The sequence below is a fragment of the Centrocercus urophasianus genome, unplaced genomic scaffold (assembly GCF_019232065.1).
Source record: "Centrocercus urophasianus isolate 14NV4802_14NV808 unplaced genomic scaffold, USGS_Curo_1.0 seq_2, whole genome shotgun sequence".
In the NCBI taxonomy this organism is placed as follows: Eukaryota; Metazoa; Chordata; class Aves; order Galliformes; family Phasianidae; genus Centrocercus; species Centrocercus urophasianus.
The window spans coordinates 14,644,638-14,665,924 of record NW_024884755.1 but is presented as its reverse complement, the minus strand read 5'-3'; the positions used below and the strand labels follow the sequence as shown (position 1 = coordinate 14,665,924).

At 42.4% G+C, this 21,287-nt stretch overlaps 1 protein-coding gene across 1 annotated transcript; it reads right to left on the bottom strand.

Moving 5' to 3' along the window:
- Positions 1-8,130: 8,130 nt before the first annotated feature.
- Positions 8,131-18,179, bottom strand: LOC122161958. Its single transcript, XM_042821763.1, has 12 exons — positions 18,066-18,179; positions 17,618-17,953; positions 16,508-16,642; positions 14,766-14,890; positions 14,381-14,449; positions 13,149-13,262; positions 12,765-12,880; positions 12,140-12,195; positions 10,653-10,705; positions 9,928-10,055; positions 9,577-9,733; positions 8,131-8,594 (listed from the first exon to the last, which is right to left on the bottom strand). Exons 1-12 carry the CDS (start codon positions 18,177-18,179, stop codon positions 8,492-8,494), a joined length of 1,506 nt encoding a protein of 501 aa, XP_042677697.1. The 3' UTR covers positions 8,131-8,491.
- Positions 18,180-21,287: the final 3,108 nt, after the last annotated feature.

The following is a 21,287-nucleotide window of genomic DNA, read 5'->3' as shown; positions in this document are numbered from 1 at the left end:
CATAACTGATAATCATATCTGCTCTAATCAATTACTGACCAGGAAGCAGAATAATTACTAAACATTAATATATGTAAATCTCCATCCAAGAAGACTTTTCTGAAAGCATTTACTCGTGATATTGCACTGAGTGACATGGGTTAGTGGGCATGGTGGGGATGGTTTGGGGTAGGATTGAATGATCTTAATGGTCTTTTCCAGGTTTAATGATTCTGTGGGTACATTCTGAGAATTTATTCTCACAGCACCACAAGAAAAGATTGCTTGGGTTATTTTTTCCTGTTTGTTTAAACTGCAAGTTGCATGCTGTTTGCCAGTTCCATCCTTCACTTCCAGAAGGATATTGTTTCTTCAGCCTCTTCTCAGCAAAGGGAAGAACAAAGTCAAGTCTGTAAAAATGATACCCCACCATACACAACTCCATGCTACAGAACCTCATTCTTTCCACCAATCTTTCAACCATCCTGAGAAGAAAGAGGAAATCAGAAGAAATGAATTAAACAGCTCATTTAAAAGGCAGCAGAAGACTGTATTTCTGCTTTCCACTTTTTTCTCAGCTAGTCACTGTGATTGGGATTCACAGAGCGGATGGCTGGAGGAGCAAAGAAGCTGTAATGGGCTGAATTAGCAGTGCTTATACCAAGCACAGATGCTCTCTTGAAAGCCATGTAAGCATAGATGGAGTGTGGATAATGATAATCACTGTGAGTTGGAGCCACGGTGTGAAACATGAACTGCCTGCAAAGAGTGGAAAGGGGCTCAGCTTTCTCTCACCACAGGCCATAGCCCAAGACAAAGCACTTTGAAAGTTCCAGTGGACACTTATGCCCTTTTTAATTTTTGAGATTCATCTGGTATTGCCGTGAGCACAGTAGAATTCAGCCCTGCAACTTTTAAAGAGGAATGAAATAAACCTTTACCTCCTCCAACGTGTATTCCACCAAATCCCCGTTGGCTGTCATAAGTAGGGCATAAATCTCCATAGCTAATACCTTTGCATATTCTTCCTTGAACTCTTTTCTCTTGCTTCCTTTACCAAAAATGGAAGCAAATGCCTGCAAGACAAACACTGTGCACTGAGAACAGGGGCTCGGCACACCCGCTCAGCACCAGCTTCCTCCCATCAGTGCAGCCTTCACAAAGGCAGAGGCCCCCAGAAGATCTGGGCTTTGAACAATGAATGCCTTAAGTGTGGTTTTCAACTTTTCTTTTCTTTTCTTTTTTTTTTCTGATTTGTGGACCATTAAAAATGATCCAGCAGGGATACAGGATACCCTTTAAAATATGGAGATTTCTGCATAGCATATGTGAACTCTTCTTTCTTTCTCCCCTTTCATGGAGCCCCAGGGAGCTGCTGAAAACGCCAGCCCTGGGAGATCAAACAAGACCAGGCTCTGTGAATCAGACGGGAAACAAATTCAAGAGACAAGACCCCAGCGGAAACACCCTCCGGAGTGGTTCAAAAAGACAAATTGGAAGTGCAAGTCCCAGCAGACAGCAAAACCATCCCGAGCTCATGAAAGGAGAAGGCAGCAACTGAGGTGATGCTTTTCTGTGGGACTGCATTGTTGACGGGAGCAGAGCTTCCCACCAGTGTCTGTGCTGTGGCAACATGAAAGGCAGCGAGCACATATGGGTGCTCTCCTGCTCCTGCACAAATTCGTCCATCCATGCACAAAAATTGTCAAAGATCTTTGCTCCTGAGTTGGTATGAGGTCTAGGATATAATATCCTAAATTTATATTGCTAACTCTTGTGTATTTATGAGAGCAAAAAGAGTTCAGCCTAGACTGGTCCTTGGGAAGGACACTCAGCACAATGAAGAGCCTGATGTTTCAATCTGAGGAAGTCTTTGACAGTAATTAGCATCCACTTGCCCTGTCACAGCAGAAACCCTTGCTGTTCTGGTTATGTCAGGGCTGGTTTCTATAAGGTTTGAAAGAAGAGATGATGAATGTGAATGCAGACCCAAGGTCTGTCTGTGTACATCACCTCATGCCATCTTGTAGAGTTGGACCTCTTTTACACCCTTTGCCACTATATCCTGATAGTGACGATGAATAAATGTTTGAAATGATGTTACTGCCAAGTTGCAGTCCTTTTAAAAATACTTTAATAATTACTGGTGCTGCTTTGTACGTCACCTTTGTAGAGTAGCATATAGCATTTTCATTATCCTATGGGATATGTGATGAATATTTTCTCTCTGAGACAAATGAAACGACATGGAAACAGTATGTAAGGAACATTTTATCCACAGTTCATTAAGATGAGAGATAATTGATCTAATCATCACTTGTTTTATTGCTGCCATATTCTTTCCAGAATAACAGAATTTCCAGGAACAAAGTGCTGCACTCAATATCCAGATAAGGCTAGCTGCAGCTTGAACTAATCCAACCACCACTACAAAACCCAAAGACAGCAGAGTTGTGAAAGAAAAACCTCGGTAACACCCCCACGGTGTATTCAAAATGTACATTCCAAACAGAGGACTCTTCATAGCCATTGGGCTCTCCACAGAGCAAGGGGACAACTTCCCACCCACGACATGCAATACGACCTCTGCAAAAATATTTGATCGTGACACACGTCCCACCCCGAAACGTGTGAAGGCTGCTGTAGGTCTGTGAGTGCCCACAGGGAAGCTGAGACAAACGGGAAGTAAACTCTGGGGTTAACTTGTAAAGAATGCCGCTATAGAATTGGCTAGACAGCTCCTTCTCCAGGGTTTTCCCATGGGTAAAACGCAGACCATAGCTCTTCCTTCCCATGAAAGGCACTTTGATCTCCCTTGATGAAATGCTTTATGTATTTTGGGAGTTAGCGTAATTGGTTGTGATGGCTCAAGGCTCTTCCTCATCCCCAAAACTCCTTTGTGTTGGTATTTGCTCTGAAAGCCTCACACAACACATGGCTGCTCTAAGTGCACGCCAGATCAAGAGGAGTGTATTTATGGCTTTGGGAAAGTCTCATTACAGATCATTTAAAATATTCCATCTTCATTATGAAACAGGCTTTGTGTGGCTGTTTTGTCTTCATGCGAGCCAAACCCCATGTAGTCACAAGGCTGCCTGACACATACAATTAGCCCACCTCTGCATGAATGCTGGAGTAATTTGTCATGCAAATGGATTTTGTCTGTAGTTATTAGGCATTTTTCCCCTAAGGAGCACACCATCAGGAAAGCCAAACGTTTCTCATCAGGACTGGGATGCACACATGTATCTCACATCTGCCCTTGTGCCAAGCAACTCTGATTTCCTCACCTCTCCGTGAGTTAACACCATCTATTTACAGCTGTTGTTTTGGTGAGGAGAGCGTGGTAAACACGGCTGTATCTGAAAAGTCACTCATTTTTTTTAATCTAATAGAGGAAGGAAAACATTCCTGGCATTATGGTTTTATCAGCTTATAAACATGTGGTAGAAGCCTACATGCCTTAGAATAACAGCAGAAACAAGACTGGGAAAGGAAACATTGAGATCTGGATGCTTTGGTAAAGACAGCCAGCAGCACAGCACACTATGTGACTTCAGGGCTTTTCCTACTCCTCATCACTGCAGAACATAATTAAACATTCCTACAATTTCAGGGCCCCTAATTAGTTTTTATTTTAATTCCTTATCAACATATTATCCACTTGGAGGAATTTCTCATGCTTCATCCCAAAGGAAGGTTTAGGAAATTAATCACAGCATGTCAAGTGCTCATAATTGGGGCCATTTTGCAGAAGGAAAAATTACGTTTCCCAAGGAAAATGTTTCACAGAACTAGCAGCAAAGACCTAATGGCTAATTCTTTGAATGCAGCAGATCTTAAATGAAGAGAACTGTCTGTGCACTTCAAGTCATCCATGTTAAACAAACAAAACCAGCAACAACAAATCTGAAGTGTGTTAATATGCACTGAGTGCAGAAAATATGAATACATTATCTCCTTGCTTCAGCAACAGTAGAGTCCTATTTAGATGTGCCTTTCCTTTCAAGGTGCAAGCAGAAGGAGATCAAAGGCTTCCATCCTTTGTGCATAATTAAACGTTATAATTTTGTTAATTTACTAACATTTCTTAGGTTATGGCTTGGATGGCTGAGTTTACGTCAGCCTATAAAAAAGGCTAAAAAAAGACAGCGTGAAGACTTTGAGAAATAATAAAGAATTTGACTTTTAAGTTGAGTGGCACAGCCTTAAAATGAATTGAAATATCCAATGCCAATGTTTTCTCCTTGTGTGGGCGCTTTTTCACTAGTGCTTTGGCAGAGGTTGACAAAGATCCCTTTTCAGCCGTGTTTTGAGGAGCCAAACTCTACAGGGATACGGGCAGATATTGCATTTGAAATATGCATTTGAAAATTTCCAATTTGCATTTAAAAGCCAGTTTTATGGAGTGAGATCTCTACGTGCTACAGAAAGTTCCTCCATAGTCATGAAAACGCAAAAGCTATAAACTTATGATGTATTTTACAAAAAGAAAAGACAATCAGATGACAATAAAGGAAAACGGAAAGAAGAAAATGAAGCTTTCAGGCCAAAGGGCCTAAGGGTAAAACCGAGGTCAGCTCTCAAGCAGGAGGGAAAATGAGGACATAGAGTTAGCTAAGGTGATAGAGCATGGACATGCCAGATATGCCCTGGAATGCAGGAACTTAAGTCACTTGGTCACATGCAGATGAAATCTTCACCTTGCTGGGGTCAGCACTGCTGTCCCACAGGCAATGCAAGAGGACGCTCCAGATGAGCATGGCACTCCTACTGTCCACTCCATATCTTTCCTGGAAAACATTATAAATATGTGAGGGAAGCTGCTGGGACATGTCAGATAAGCATCTCCACCCCTCACTGCAGTTTAAGGGAAAAAAAAAGCCCTTCACTGCTCAGCATATTTGGAAAGTCTGGTACACAGAGCAGACACCTCCAGACGTCTCCATCGATGACGTTATTTATAAGTGGACCAAACAGCTTGTTAGGCTAATTGCTCCTGGAGGGATTTAACTCTATTGAGGAGGCTTGAACAGGGCTCAACTGTTCCAGAGCATTAGCTGCCACTCCTCTCTTTGATTTACATCCCTCGTAAAATTTTATGGCCAGATTAGAATGAACTTCACTTGCACTGTGTTTTTGGTAAGGTTTTTGTGCTGAATAAAAGCAAAAATCAATGCTGCAACTAATTACAACCTCAACCAGGAAAGGAAAACAGCTCCAAATGCTGGTGGAGACCCCAAAACCCCTTAGGAGGGATCCCTTCATGGGCCCTGCTTCAGACACCTGAGCTCTTAGTATAAGAATGTTAGGAGAGCAACAGCAGTATAAAATGACACAGTTTAGGGAAGAGCAATTTTGGATGGAATAAGACTAATGTGGCTTTTTATGGTAAACAAGAGGGAGTAAGAGGCAGTTGGGTTCCAGTAAATACGAGAAGGGAGTGGGTGGTTATCAGCCACTACGTCTGGTATGTCTTTGAGTCACTTGGCTTGTTTTCATGGAGGGAAAAGTCTACTTTTGAAATAATTGGTTGCTTTGCAGAGATAATGCAGCCATAGCAGGCTTTTCTTTCTTTTTTTTTTTTTTTTTTTTTTTTTTTTGATAGATTGTGGAACTCCCTGGGCTTTAGTTAATCAGTCACTTTGCTTCAATAACTATAAAGCTAAGCCATAAATCCAAACAGAAAAAGGGCTTTTTTTCTTTCTTTCTTTTTTTTCCCCTTCTTTTTGTCATTGAAATACAGCGTCACAGCAAAGGACCTTTATACATAAGCATACATGAAAGACTGCAAAAAGGAAGGGAAATAAATAAGCCTAGTAAAATATTTACTGTGGTAGACATCAGTAGCCAAGGCCAGATTGATGGGAAATGCTTAGTTTGGAGGCTGACAGCCTCTAAATGACCTCGTTACCACTGCCTGAATCTTGAAATTTAACATGCACGTGAGCTCCATTGGGACGTGCAAGCATTCTGTGCAAGCATTTTGCCGTATCAGGCACTGGCCCATTGACAGCAGCAGGAATTACAGGTGCTTGGTTCCTCCCAGATGTGTAAAGCAGGGATGCTGGAGAGCAACTCATCCTGCCCAGGCTCCAGCTGCCCCAGTTTGTGCCGGACGAGAGCAGATTGTATGCTACATTTCACTTCTGGCCAGGATTTTCCTCCATTTACTGCTTTTTTTTTTGCTCAAAATTAATGCTTTTGGGCTGCAGAAGCATTTCCCAAGGTGGATTTTTCCACTGAGAAAGGAGCCGCAAGAGAAGGACCACTTCATATGGTCAAAGCGTGGGGCTTGGTAGATTTATTTTAAATTAAATAAGTTCTTCCATGTGTCCTGGACACAAGCTCACTATAAACTAATTTAAAATCCATAGAGAAAACCCCCAAGAGCCATTTTTTCAGTCCTTCAAGCTGAAATACCTTACCAGTAGTTCATCACCTGGCAAATAAACCTGCCAGCTCCAAACTTTATTAATCATTTTCTGTACCCTACTTGAACTTTTCTAAACTGAACTCAGGAGTACTCTAATTCTCCATCCACTGGAACCAAAAGAAACAAGTAAAACATGTGGAAGGGGAGGAATGAAGGCTGCATCAATCTCTTCTACCTCCTCACTGTAGGAACACAGAACTTCAGAGATTATGTTCTGGGGCACATAGCTGCCATTTGCCCCACAGCATTCATAGCTATAGCTGTAGCTCTGTTACAGCAAGCTAGAAACAGCCAGACAAATTCCTTGCTCGATTGGAAGGATTTTTAGGTCTTGACTTGGGCAGGGAATATTTGTATAGAAATGTCTTCAAATATCAATCTGGAGTAACAATTAACAGCTTTTCTCATTATCTACATTCTCCGGCTGAAGTGCATGCCTCAGAAGTCTTTGCTTGCTTACATACCTATATTTCTTCTTCTAAATTTTTATATTTAAATCTTAAGAAAAAGGAAAAGAAAAGTGAGAGGTGACAAAAACTCCACAGAAAGAAGTAGCAGATGTTCCTGAGATCATAGCAAAAACAATCCACATACTTAGTAGGAACAGATTGTGATGTACAACATTGATGTTTTTTCTAACCTTCCTAAAATTACCCATTTGACTGATTTCTTATGTGTAAAAAGAGGCATAGAGCCTTTGCTTCTGTCAAAGTACCACTGTCTCGAATAATTTAGAAGCTCCCTGTTTCAGTGCACTGAGACTTCCCGAGCACAGGCAGATTTAAGACACCTTTAAATTTGTGCTTGACTCCCAAGAATGTGTTTCTCAATACCACTGTAACTAGAGATGTATTTATAAAAGAGCAGCCAGAATCCAAAGCTCTGAATCAATGGCAGTCTCAAAAGAGATGCAGTCACAGTGCTGCCTCGTGCACACAGCCAATGGCCCGGGGTGCAAGGAGGGGCAAATTTGTGGAGTCCAGTTCACAAACACCAGTTCCACCAGTATGGAACCACAGCCCTGAGAAACTGCTGACTGGGAGGGCTGAATAATTGACAACAGTCATATGTGCCTCAACTCCAATTAGGCAAATTTGAATAAGAAATCATTGCCACAGCTTGACAATTTTATATTTAAGCACTGGATTTCTCTTCTGCAGATAACATCGCTGTAGTAATAAGTGCAAGAACTTCCTCAAAAAGGAGAACATCTTCTTTAAAGTCTCTTTCCTTATTGAAGTAAGCAGGAATTATGAATATGCATGGAACATGTGTATACATATATATGATTTTTATACATAATCTTCCACATGACTCTTTTCTGTCTTGACATATTTTAAGTATGCTTAATTTGCAGTACATAATGGCAAGATATAACTAGGCAGAGAATGGACTGTAGGTTACATGGACCAGCAACTATCAGTGAGTATCCTGCATTCTGTGATGAATATGGCATCTGAGTTCAAGTGAATGATGAGATATTCAGATTATCATTGAAACTGAACTACCAGACTCTGCATTCCCTACACAGAATCAAAAAATGTGTCACATATTTAATTAGCCTATAAATAAATGCTATTCCTAGAGGACAGCCCATTCAGATGTGTTTCTTCCTATTTCTTCCAGTTTGACTTCTCATACAGTTAAAGACTATCAAACAGTGTAGTTTCCTGTAGTAGCTTATGCCCATGCTTTAATGACTACACCAACCAGAGTTCAGACAGACAGAGCTTTTATTTCAAAAACAAAGCTGAAAGAGCAGAGGAACTGCTATGTGGGTCAGAGATCCATGCTGCCCTGTGCCCTGCTGTTCACACTGCAGAGCAAATGACAAGTCAGGAAAAATACCAAAAGCCTGAGCTTTTCAATCAGCCATGCAGAGATTTCTTCTCCATCACCTCCAGGCACCAAGGTTAGCAACACTGAAAATGTTCCTCATTTCTCTGCAAATCCCTTTATATCACTGACCTCCAGAACACCCTGTGACAGCGTGTCTCAGAATTGTGCATTTTGCTGGAAATAACATTTCTGGAAAGCTGCTGCCTGCTAACACCATTAGGACAAGCCTGCAGGTGCTCACAGAAGAGAGCCATTGCTCACAAGGTGCAGGGAGGAAAGGTCTGGGCCTTCAGTGTTGGAACCAAGCTGCAAATTGGGAACCCTCTGGGCGGCTTCATCCCTGCAAGAAAAGCAAGGATGCTGAATGCTGAGAGGGAAGAACCAGATTGCCATCTTTTAATTTCTGACATGATTTTCACTTGGAAGTAGACACAAAAGAGGAGCCTATATGGATTTTGTCAGCACTGCCATATGTAGACTGCCTAAAACTCTCCCAGGTGGCTCATGGATGGAGTGGAGCAGCTACCTGGCAGCAGCTACAAGCCACAGCTTACAAGTTCAAGCAGTGTGCCTCTTGGGGGTGTAGTGCCCTGTTTTATGTTCTTTAGAAGTGTCTGGCTATCAGATGAAGCTGAGCACTCAATTTTCTGAGTGTCATCTACGGCATCTCCTCTGACAGCCAAGAATCAGTGTTTATTTTAAAAAGCAATCTAAATGAAAACAAGCAAACTTGCCTTTTTTTTTTATGAGAGAAAAGATTCAAAAGGGAAAAGGCTGCAGTAAAAAATTGCTGTAATCATGTGGCAGGAGAAACAGCAATTCACCAAGAAACACAGATTTTGTTGATATAATCCTTTCCCCTATAAAAGGCATTGCTATATTGATTTTCTAAACATTTATCTGCTCTGTGCTGACAGTTTTTTGTGTCAACACATTTTGCCTTGTAAATGGTCAGCCTGCTCTTTGAGATAGAGGATTCATTCTATTTGGGATGTGCCTAACGTTGCTCTTCGTAAAACATCCAAGGACTCATTAACCTATATGGAGACCTATATAAAAACCTATATAAAGCTATAAAGCAAGCAGTTGAACAAGTGTCTATGGTTTGTTTGCATGCACAAAGTGCTTGTGCAATCGTTCTTTTTCAAATAACATGTAATTGTAAAATTAATAAACACATCAAGCATTAAACAAAGAACAGTTCCTTGTGCCAAACAGAAAATCCATTATCTGCGGAGCTGTAGCTACGTGGGACAATATGGGAAAATAGGAATTCTTTACCTCTTCCTGCTTGCAAAAAAAAAGTTCTGTAATTATTTTACCTGTAATAAAATTCAGCCAAGCCCCAGCCTTGTGTTAACCCATCCAGTTGGAAATCTGCAATGCACTCATGGAAAACACCTCTTCCAGTCAGGCCGTTGTACACCACAGGGCAAGCTTGCTTGTCCAGCCTTGCAGAAACATCAAAGTGCTTGCCACCTTTCATAAATGCAAGAAAGGAAGAATGTTTCCAGACTCCAATTGTGTTTAATCTCAAAAATTCACAAGATCTACTATTTTTGCATATAGATTTTTTCTTATGCTTTTCCAAAGAGCAGTAGTTTTCCTCTTTGCTTTGTAAATTGAGAAGGAACTTTGATCAAGGCATATTTTCAAATATATGTGTCACTTACCAGCAGTAAAACTGACTCTGTACTCATCCTTGATTACACCATCATCTGCCATTTCAGCCAGCGAGGCATTGGACCACTCAATCCCAGCCTTCTTCCCATCAGGAAAAAAGACATAACCTACAGTGAGGCTGAAGAGGAAAGAAATGGAGCAGAAAAAAAGTTCAGCTAAAGCTCAAATGAATCAACATGCTGACCTTCCAGGGGAGCTCAGCTTTGAGTATAGCCTCCATTCCTGGCCAGCAGCATAAAAATGGTTGTATTGTGGGATCTTGCAAATGTTGAACAGGGGAGGCCATGGAAGTAGGAAAGAAGATGAGGATTGCAAGAATGAAAAGCAGGTCATTTGGTCACACTTGGTCACAGAGCTGGAGTCAGAAATGAGAGGATCGAAGCTCCCCACCATTCAGAAGCATAACATTAGGCTCAACAGTAGTGAGCAAGTGCTCAATTTCTACCTCTAAGTCCTCTAGACAGTAAGAAAGACAGCTGCAGCAGCCCAAAAGTAATTGAAAGGAAAGGAAGCAATTGGAGGTAAAAGCTGTCCTTATAACTAATTGCAGCTGGAAAATTGGGCTGAGGGAGTGGAGAGCATGAAAAAGAGGGTGTGGATGGAAATCTGGCTAGGTGGGTTCAAAGCAAGAATGTGCACACAGCTGTCTTGCTGAGCAACTTCTGTCACTTTAGAGATGTGTGTTTTCATCAGGCAAACTTCCTGGTTTACTCACTTCGTTGTGGTAGCAGGCATGTTTATAACTGTTAAATGTGCTGCAGTCCCATCCTGAAAGAAAGGAATAAAAGAAAAGCAGTCTGATTGACATGAGTTGTATGCTGATTTGACCAAGAAGACCTAGAAGACATTGGATTCAAGTCAGGTTATGCAGCACACTATTACTTATTACTTCTAATTCTTCTCAGTCAATTTTCTCTGTAAGTGTAGCTGCAAATGAAAATCCAGGAATATAAACTAACTGAGCGCAAATTAAGGACATTAAGGACAACTGAAAGTCCACAGAAAGCAGATATAAGAGAAGACGGGAAACAACAACTGCAGAAACCTCAGCTTGCTGTGTTCAGAACTGCAGAGCCACCTCTCACAGTTGGCCCTTCTTTGACAAGATATCTCTTTTAACCTATATTATTCCATGCTTTAAAGCAGCGTACAGGAAAAATATTAAATAAGGAGGAACTAGATTCTCATGTTTTTATTCATTTCTATTCCATTCTTGAGTCTGAATCTCTTCATGCTCCACTTGGGCTGCTTGGAGGTAAATGAAAGCCCATGCTGCAGTTTTTTAAATGTACAGACATCGAGATGTGAGGACTCCAAATTTCAATCAGTGATTAACTTTAATTGTTTCTTAATAAACAGTTAGATGGCTTTTAATTAGGAGGGGAAGAACAGCAGTTATTTTGAGTCCTGAATAACTGAAGAAAAGGGAGAGGTTACTGACTGATTATGCACATCACAGTGCAAAACCACAATCTTATTAAAAGGTACACATGCTTAAGTTAGATCCCAGCAGCAACTGGATCTGCACATATGTGGGAATTTCCAAGGTGTGTTTTTCTGCTGGCCTGCATGTGTCTGGGCAACAATTTTTATTCTGCTTTCAGTCTCAACTCATGTAATGCTGAATATAACAGACATCTTTATGCCTTTTCAGAAGCAATCTGCTCAGGTTGCATGCCAGCCTGGAATGCCAGGGTTCAGAATTTCCCCAGGCTGTGCTCTCAGCAGCCACTCCTCCAGCACAACCACTATAGCAAAGCAGGGAATTAGAGCTGAGCATGGACAGAAATATTTGCTGACTGCTGTCATGAAGGCTTAAGATGCCTTCAAATATCTCAGGCTGTGAATCAGCATTGCATCACCTCCTCCGAGCTCTTGGGTATCTGCAGCAGGAGAAAATCTGTCCAGTAAAGCTGTCTAATTTTATCTTAAAAAGCCAAAACAAACAGTTTCAAGTTATCAAAACAATTTTAGTTAAGCCAGTGTAGAAAAAAATATGTATTAATTTTCAAACACATGGCTCAGCTTTTTGAGATCTGCACCCAACGATGACATGTGCTAACGATGGCAACATTTAGCACTTCTGATAGCACACTGTGCATGCTCCCAACATGTTATGTCTGGATATTTAAGTGTAACTGATAAATTCAGAAACATCAGTAGTGCCATGGTTAAGGAGCATATTGGCATGCTCATATCTACCTCAAAACGTGCCAAAATCATGACATAACGGTAGATCTCAGACCAGTTCCGGACACCTGCAAAACAGAACAAAATCATCCAATGTAAAGTACACCATGGCTGGAAAACATGAAGGAACAGTATCTGACTTGACATTGATTTCAGATACAGTAGTCCTGCAGTAACTGATACATGATGAGTACGTGCTGGGCTCCAGAACAGCCATGGAGTATCATAGAATCATAGAATGGCCCAGGTTGAAAAGGGCCATAATGATCATCTAGTTTCAACCCCTCTGGTATGTGCAGGGTCAAGGCCATCATAATTGAAAGAGAAGCAGAGCAACATGTCGAGTCAGACTGAGGAAAGGTTTATCTTGACCAAAACCAGGAAAATGTCTCAAAAGATAAAATTAAATTAACAGTTCTGAGTGTGTCAGGCCAGGAGGCTGAATGGGCCTCATCCTCTCCATCACAAGTCTCTACACTGAAATTACATCCCATGCCTCTCTTAAAGAGGCATGCTGTCACCTGGAGGAGCACCAGGCTTCAAGGAGGTGAGGAGATGGGATGAGTGGTTCGGAGTGACTTAATCCCTACTGGAGTCTACTGGAGGTGAACAAGGGGAAAAATTCTGCTGTTGTTACCATAAGAGTGGCTCCGAACACCTTTGAGGGAAAGTTTGGTTTTCTCATGATTTTTTATTTCAATTTCTCCAACAGACTGGCCCCACTGCTCATGTCGGAAATGTTGTTCCCTTTGTCTGGAAGAAAGAAAAGCTCGAATCAACATCGTCAAAATCAACATGGCTTCTATTAGGGAAACCACAGTGCCAATCTGATGGATGCACATCCAAAAAATGAAGGTTTCAGAGCATCTAGATCACAGCTGTGTCAGATCCTACACATCAGCAAACACTTTCAGATTTCCCAGCTATTGCTAAATGCGTGTTAGAACACACAGGCATACCCTTGCAGCAGTCTGTAGAGTAATTATAACTAATCCCAGAAGACATTATTCTTGCCTCTCACTTTTTGACCCTTTGGAAGAACTCGATGGTCCATGGTTCCTGGGCAAAAGCATGGGCAAATGTGCTGGGATGACTGTCATCACGGAAGCTGAACACTTCTGTAGAGTTCTCCCAACTAGGAAAAGAAGGGAAAAAGCAAAAGCTGTTATCAGCTTGCGGGTCGCATTAGGCCAAGTTGTGCACTTGCTACTCCAGGGATGATCTTTGCATGTTATGGTGTTTGAAAATTTCTGATCTTTTCCATTTTTAATATGCTATTACTTTTTAAGAAAACAAACAAAAGGAAACAGAGAGTGGGTACCATACCCTGCAGAATGGCTTAACAAGGGTCAGCAGATTACCTAGGAAGGGAAGCTGGAAGGGCAGAGCCTCAAGTAAAAGGATGATGCTTTCTCTCATTCAGTCTACTCAGAGGTACAAATGTGGAATGATGCCAGAAATGCTGTGCTACTCCGACAGCAAATCATTTTTAATCAGGCAAACAGTCCATAAACCATTTGCACTGCTGGAAAGCAATGGCAGAATAAGAAAGCAAAGACAAGGATGGCATGAATTACTTTGGACACATGACCCTGTGAAAACAATAGCTGTGGGAATAAGAGAAATAAAGCCACGAATATATATTTTCAAATAGAGATTGTGGATTTGGGGTGGTTATCTTGTATACTATTTCCTAGTTGCATGAGCAAAGCTTTTATCCAAATACATGCTAAAATCATTCCATAACTGTTGGTTGGGTCTAGTTCCAACCCCCTGCTGTGTGCAGGTCACCAACCAGCAGACCAGGTTGCCCAGAGCCACATCCAGCCTGGCCTTGAATGCCTGCAGGGATGGGGCATCCACAGCCTCCTTGGGCAACCTGTGCCAGTGCATCACCACCCTGTGTGTGAAAAACTTCCTCCTAATATCCAACCTAAACCTCCCCCATCTCAGTTTGAGACCATTCCTCCTTGTCCTATCACTATCTACCCTCATAAACAGCCATTCCCTCTCCAAGAAACAGAAGGACCAGTGTATTTTGAGACTGTAGAACTAAATTCCTTTTAAAGCAGTTTCTCCAAAGACAAAAACACCAGACATAGAAGTCTTTGGTACGATGACTACCTAAATAACAAATACTGAAGTTCTCACTATGCAGTCAGTTTGCTTTCATTTCCTCAAGGATATACTGAAGAACCAAATCTTTAACCACAAACCCACAATACAAACCAAAGCAAACTGAATTGCTCTTACTGAAAAGAGAATTTAACCGGTACAAGTTCTCCCTCTTCTTCACTCCACTGCTGTCGGTAGGGTCCTTTTCTGTAAAAGAAAGCACCATAATTCTGTATAACTTCTAAGCAGGTGACATTTTTTATGTATTTGAAAATGGAATCAACAGAAGACACTGCAGAAGAATGGTGTCATTGTGTGCTAAGGAAGGACAGTAATGCTCCATTGCAGTGAAGAAGCAGAGAATAGAACCGATGCTGATCCTACCAGCTGTATTTTCATTGCATAGAAGGCAATGCATGCTATTGGTACCAAGTAGCTTTTGGTTCAAGCCTGTTAATTAGTTTTCCAGGTAGTGTTCAAGAAGCCTTGGCTTCACGTGTATGAGCCCACAGTGTTGTAATACCTGAGGAATCCATTGAAGCTTATTTTCCAGCGTGCTTGGAGCTCTAAGTATTCAATAGTGAGCCCTCCTCCACTCCAAATCTCTTCAGATTCATCATTCACCATCATGTTTGGGTGCTGTGGGTGCTAAAGAGACATTTCAGGAAAACATTTGTTTAACCCAATTCTGGAGGTGCAACACAGGTGAATTCCCACTGTGACAGCCCTCTGCAGGAGTAACATCGGATTGAATTGGCTTTTCAGCTCTGTTTGCTTTTTGGTAGCCACATACTGGAAAAGAAAAATTGCATCTGAAATATTGGAGTTTCAGACAGTTTGTTATTGCTTCAGATAATACAACTGAATTACTTGTGTGTAGGAAAACCACTGTAACAGCCCAGCTCATGCTTAGACCCAAGGCAATGTGAAGCTTTGGGGGGTAAAAGTTATTTTTAGGCTGACTATGATGAAACAGATGATTTTGTTTTAAACATGCTTTAGATTTTTAGTGCGTGCAAGTTCTCAAAGCTTATCAGCTGCTCTTTGAAAAATATGCCTTATTTCCTAAGGTTGTCAGCTTCCTGAAGGAACTCTTATCCCTGCTGCAATAAGAAAGGGTGTAGGGTATATACCTTGGCTGCAGTTGCAAATAATAAAGCCACAGCTACACAGTACTAGGAAACCTAATAATGCGCATCAATCTTCACTTCTGTGGTTTACTGTGAATAGGATGCCCCCTGGTCATGGCTACTTAGCAAAGCAAATTTGTGAATGTAAAAGTATTGGTAAGGTGCAAAGGGATTTAGGCCAGATCTTTTCTTTTTCTTCACCACAGAGTCAGCTACTGACAAAAAGAAAATCCACAAGTAAAATATTTGATTAATACTCTTTTCCTGTTAGGATGAATGAAGCAGATGTACATCTAACTCCTTAAAAGCCCTCCTTTCTCGTTGAAAGAGGCACTTCCACAACAGTTTTATAGCATTCACTCATTACAGAAAGGGGAAAAAACAACCATAGCTGTACAGCACTGCTTATTAACCACATGCAGCACATTATCACAAAGACTGAATGCTCAAATACTTCCAAGAAGATTTACCAAGATATTTTTTTAGACAACATGTTATATTTAATGCACTTACTGGGGGAAAAAAAAAACAAACAGTGAATATCAGATACCTGCCCTGAAAATTACACACAAGAAGTAATCCACTGAATTCAGTGAAGTGAAATGCAATTTATCTACGGAGCACCATTCTATTCCCTGTGCATGGATTGACTGCATTCAGTTCTGGAGCCTGATGGGGTTCAATGAACAGCTTTCTTTCCTTAATGTCTGTTGCCACTTATCTTAATGAGACATTTGAGAAGACAACAGGTCTCAAGGTGTGTTTTTCTGCCAGTGATTGTTGTGTTCACTGGAAGTGAATTCTAATGGGGTGTTTCAAGAAGACAAGATCATGCAACACATGTAACTGCCTTGTAGCAGCACTGATGGTTTAGAATGTTAATCATAGAATCATAGAGCCACCAAGGTTGGAAAAGACCTCCAGGACCATCCAGCCCAACTGCCCACCTATCACCAACAGTTTGCACTTGTTTCTCAGCACAGCATCAGTGAAGACACATGCATGGTGGTGATGGGTTGACTGTTAGACTACATGATCTTTATGATCTTTTCCAATCTTAATGGTTCTGTGATTAATTTTCACTTGGGTTCCTAGCATAGCAATAGGACTTAAGCACTGAATGTCCACCACTTACTTCAAACTCTCCTATTCCATCCACCCTCAGGAAGAGCCACATCTCACAGATGCCATTGGGACGCTTGGCAAGACGAGCAATCACAAAGCTCTTGTTGGTCTCTGCAAAGCCCGTGAAGTAAACTGAATCAAGTGCCTAGGGAAAAGGAAACAGACCTCGGCTCAGGCTGGAGGGGGAGAAAGAGAGCCATGCTTTGTTTTCCGTGTTTTTTTCTCAGGAACGGGACTTTACTTTCACTTTCTGTATCTAATACCACATTTTTCATTAGCTTAAAAGCATTATTCCTTTCTCCTTTGCCCATTTGCTTGTCAGGAAGAAGAGATAGAGCAGGTGATAAGCAAGTTTAACAAGGGACCGTAATTATTTTATGATACTCGTGCAAGGTGGGCTTCTTGCCATAGGAAACCCAGCACTTCACTGCCATGATTACCAAGTAATGGCACTGTTAACGTCTCAAGTCTCAAGAACGTTTAGGCACAGAAATCCACAACTCCACTTCTACCTGCGAGGTACAACCAGGTGACATGCCCATGTTGCCATCCCAGAGATGTGCATACGGGAGAAAAAGGGTGCAGGTCCAAGGTTGGGTAGTGAGTGAAGCCCAGCATTGGGATGCAGGGAAAGGAAGCTTCTGATGCAGGGGGATGCAAGGTGCTGGTGTGCAGGGGATGCAGAGGGGTGTGTGCCCTTGAGGGATGAGAGTCCCACACACAGAAGTCCTGGGGAGTGTGAATAGAGGTTATGCTAGATTAATGAGCAACCCAGAGGATGGAGGTCCTGGAGATGGCATGCACTGGGACACAGTGGGAATCCGAGGAGATGGGGGTCCTGGGGATGGCACTGCATTGGGATGCAGTGGGTCTCTCAGGGGATGGGGGTCCTGGGGTTGGAATGCATTTGGGCAGAGTGCTGGGGAGATGGGGCTCCAGCCAAAAGAGTGCCATAGAGATGGGATGCCAAGGAGATGAGGATGCTAGGGAAAGGAGCGCCAGGGAGATAGGTGCCAGGCGAAGGAGTACCAGAGAAAAAGGTGCCGGGGAAACAGGACACCAGAGAGATAGACGAGGTGCCGGGGAAGCGAGTCGTTCTGGGGCACATCAGGCCACTCACGTGGGGGTCGGGACTGAGCAGACGCGGCCTCCGGGGTTCCGCTGCTCCTCCGCAGGCAGCCCGCTGCTTCCAGGCGCCGTAGAGAAGCAAAAGACCTCCCAAGGCCCAGCGCTTCAGCGGGACCCAGGCACCGGGAGCAGCCGCTCGCCGCGCCCCGAGCAGCGCCAGCAGCGCGGCCGCCAGCAGCGCCAGCAGCGCCAGCATCGCGCAGCGGAGCGGAGCGCAGCGCGGGGCGCGGAACGGAGCTGCAGCCGCTTCGTAGCTGGGCCGATCGTTCCGGCGGTCGCCAAACTCCGCCTCGAAGCTGCTTAAGGGCTCGTCCTGTCTGCCGGCGCTCTGAGGTCACGCATACAAGTTGCATTTGTTTATTGATGTATTTGTGAAGTGGTTACTGTTAGTATTACCGTTACTAACGTTATCGAAAGTTGCATTTGCTCGGTTTATTTACTTGTTCATTTATTATTGCCGTTACTATCCTTGTCATTCTCCTTATTTTCCCAATAAACATGATCTCAGCTCCCATTTTGCACAGCTGGATGGAACCAAAGAGAACTTCAGGCATACCGCTGGTGTGGTGCAGGGGATGTGGCTTCTGTGGTTTCCTCCTTCCCAGGGCAATCTGAGGCTCCAAGCCTTAAACCTGAGGCTGCTCCCAGCTCCTTGGTTGGGATCTCAGTTCCTATTTCGTTTTTTGGCTCTGTTTCATTCAGCTTCCAGCTTAAGTGGGTCCTTTGCTTCATCCCACTGCCAGCTGCAGCCAAAGGGGAGAGAAATGACTCGGCTGCACTCTTCATCCAAGCCATGAAGCAGAATCTCAGCAGGCATCCTTTCAGCCACCTTGGTGGGTGCCATTTCTGGAAGCCTCACTTTCTGATGCCTGTTGGCTCACCACACAATAGACTTTTTTATTCCTCTGACAGCAAGCATTTTGTCTCATTTCCCTACATTAGCTAAGATCCAGTCTGTCGTGGTTAGGCTTAGGGTTGAGGTGTAGCTGATCTTGCTTTGAAGAAAGGCAGGGCTCTCAGATTCCATGCTTTTTACGTTTAGTTTGGACTCCCTGTTAACTCTACAGACTTCTCAGTGCGTGTATTTAGACTTCTATGGTACTGGTGTGTGCATTTACTCTGCCTCAATGATTATCTGTCTGTCTATCTTGCAAAAGTATTGTCTTAGATGTTCATTTTATCTTCTTAAAAATCTCCCTTATTTGTACAATTTCCCTTTTCTGAGGCTGGACTGTATTGCCTTATTGCTGTCAATGGACATCAAAAGTAGACATGAAGGAGCTAAAAAGTAGAAGGCAGCAATGAGTTTCAAAAATTTCTTTCTGTACATCATCGTTGCTTGAATTAATACTCAAGGAGCAAGTGTTAAAGTTAACTACCTACGGTAGACAGAGAGCCAGAGAGATAAAAAGGTGACTTTCATATTTCAGATCATGCCATAGAATGGCTAAAAACAGCCACAAGATAGATTATGTCACAATGTTATCACCACACCTGCAGCAGAGCAGATAATGGCTCAGTACAGAGGTAGGTTGCATTGGAATGTGTTATGAAGAACAGCTTTTATTTTTAGCTCAAATTTAAAGAAAACATTGACACAAAGCAATACTCGGCAAGCAACAATCCACACAAGTGACAAATCTTTGGCACTTTACAAACATGCATAATTAAACCCTAAACAACACTTGTCTTGAGACTTGCCTATGGGAAATGACATATTCTGCTGAATTGTTTTTGCCTCATGCAATCTGTGAGCAGTTTTACTGTGCTTTGCCAAACCATTGGAGTCCTCATCCAAATCATCTGAATGTCAGTATTTGCATTTCTGAGGGCAGGAACAACAGAGCATGCATATTTCATGTGTTCCTCTGATATCTGAAGTATCCCAAAACTCTCCCAGTTTAAACAGTGCATCAGTTAAGGTACTGCAGCCGTCTCTATGGAATCTGTAACAGAGATAAGCTCCATTCCTTCCTACAAGGACAGGAAACATGGAAACAATTTGCTTTGTGCAGCATTATTTTTCAACATTTCTTAGGTAATCTGTTGGAGGACTTGAATATATCTCTGACAAACAATTTATCTTGGCAGTATTGTTTGCTGGGGAAGTAGTTCCAAAACAGCAGGAATTGCAGAAGAACCGAAGTCCTGACATGTCTGGTAATGTTTTTAGCATGGCAAAAACAATGATTTGCCTATTAAAACAGATCTGTCCAAGGCCTGCTCCGCATGCTTAGCAAAAAACATGGGAAGTAAAACGTGCAGATGATTTGTTTGGTTTTGAGTTCAGGAGGAAATGAGAAACCTGCACAGTGCTAAAAATACAGAGAAGGAAACAAGGTGAATTTCAGACTGATTTGCTGCCTTGCCCTATCTGAGCTCTCTTGTACAGAAATCAAAGCTTACAAGAAAAAAAAAAACGGTTCATGGTCTCATGGTCTCTAATCCTCTAAGAGCTGCAAATGAATCTAGATTTTCAGAACTACATCCACCAACACCAGCAAGAATCACATGTGTAGTGAAAGACCTGAACTTTGAGAAGTCTCTGGTCTGGGAGAAAACGTCCTATTTTCAGCGTCCTATTTTTAATATCATGTGTATTTACATCACATGATATTATATGTAAGTATTATTTTTTTTAGTTGCTAAACAACTGCTTTGTCTATATAATTTCTCCTCTGTTTTCACATATGGAGAGATCCATACTGCTTGCCAAGGTCAGCATGACTCCAACACATTTTAAGATACCCTCCAGCTGCCCTCCAGAAACAAGCGATGCACCATCCAGTGGACAAGAGCAGTTACACTGCAGTGGCAAATTATGAAAGATCAGTTCCACTAATAAGGGTTGCAGCGTTTCCACTGCATTTAGAATGACATGGAGAGAAAACAAAATGTTAGAGAGATCACCTTCTATGATTTTCTGTGCATAGATTTTTGTGTCTAGGCACTGGAATGGGCTCCCCAGGGCAGTGGTGGAGTCACCAACCCTGGAGGTGTTCAAAGAACGTTTGGATTTTGTGCTGAGGGATATGATTTACTGAGTACTATTGGTAATAGGTGAATGGTTGGACTGGATGATCTTGTAGGTCTTTTCTAACCTTGGTGTTTCTGTGATTCTGTGATTCTGTGTGCTGTCATTTGAATAGCAGAGTTGGGGATAGACAGTTCCACCCACTGTATGAAATCCATCTGTTGGGAAATAGAAGATTACATACAAAAGCAAGTCTTTCTGAAGTCTCCAATATTTTGGTGCAAAAGGAGAAGGAAATGGAAGAAAAGAAGCATAGAAACATGCACAGGCACACAGACAGCTGTATTATATTGCGTGTATCAGCACTTGCTGCCCATGTCCCACTAGATGGTGTTCATGCTACAAGAAAAATAAGATGGAAAAGTGTGTTTGAGCTGTCATAATGCCACCCTTAGGCTTCTTCTTAATGTGCTTTAAATACTCCCTCGTCTCACACTGTGCTAGGTTAGCTGCTTTGTACCTATTATGTACCTTATTATTATCAGAGGCAGATTACAAAGGGGTTTCAAGGGCTTCAAAGAGGCAGAGGATGTGCTCACAGAAACACTCCTGGCCCAGCTGCCTGGGGCTGGGGAGGCAGTGGCAGGTTAGCAGGCTGTGGCAGAGCTGTGCCCGGGTGTCTCAGGGC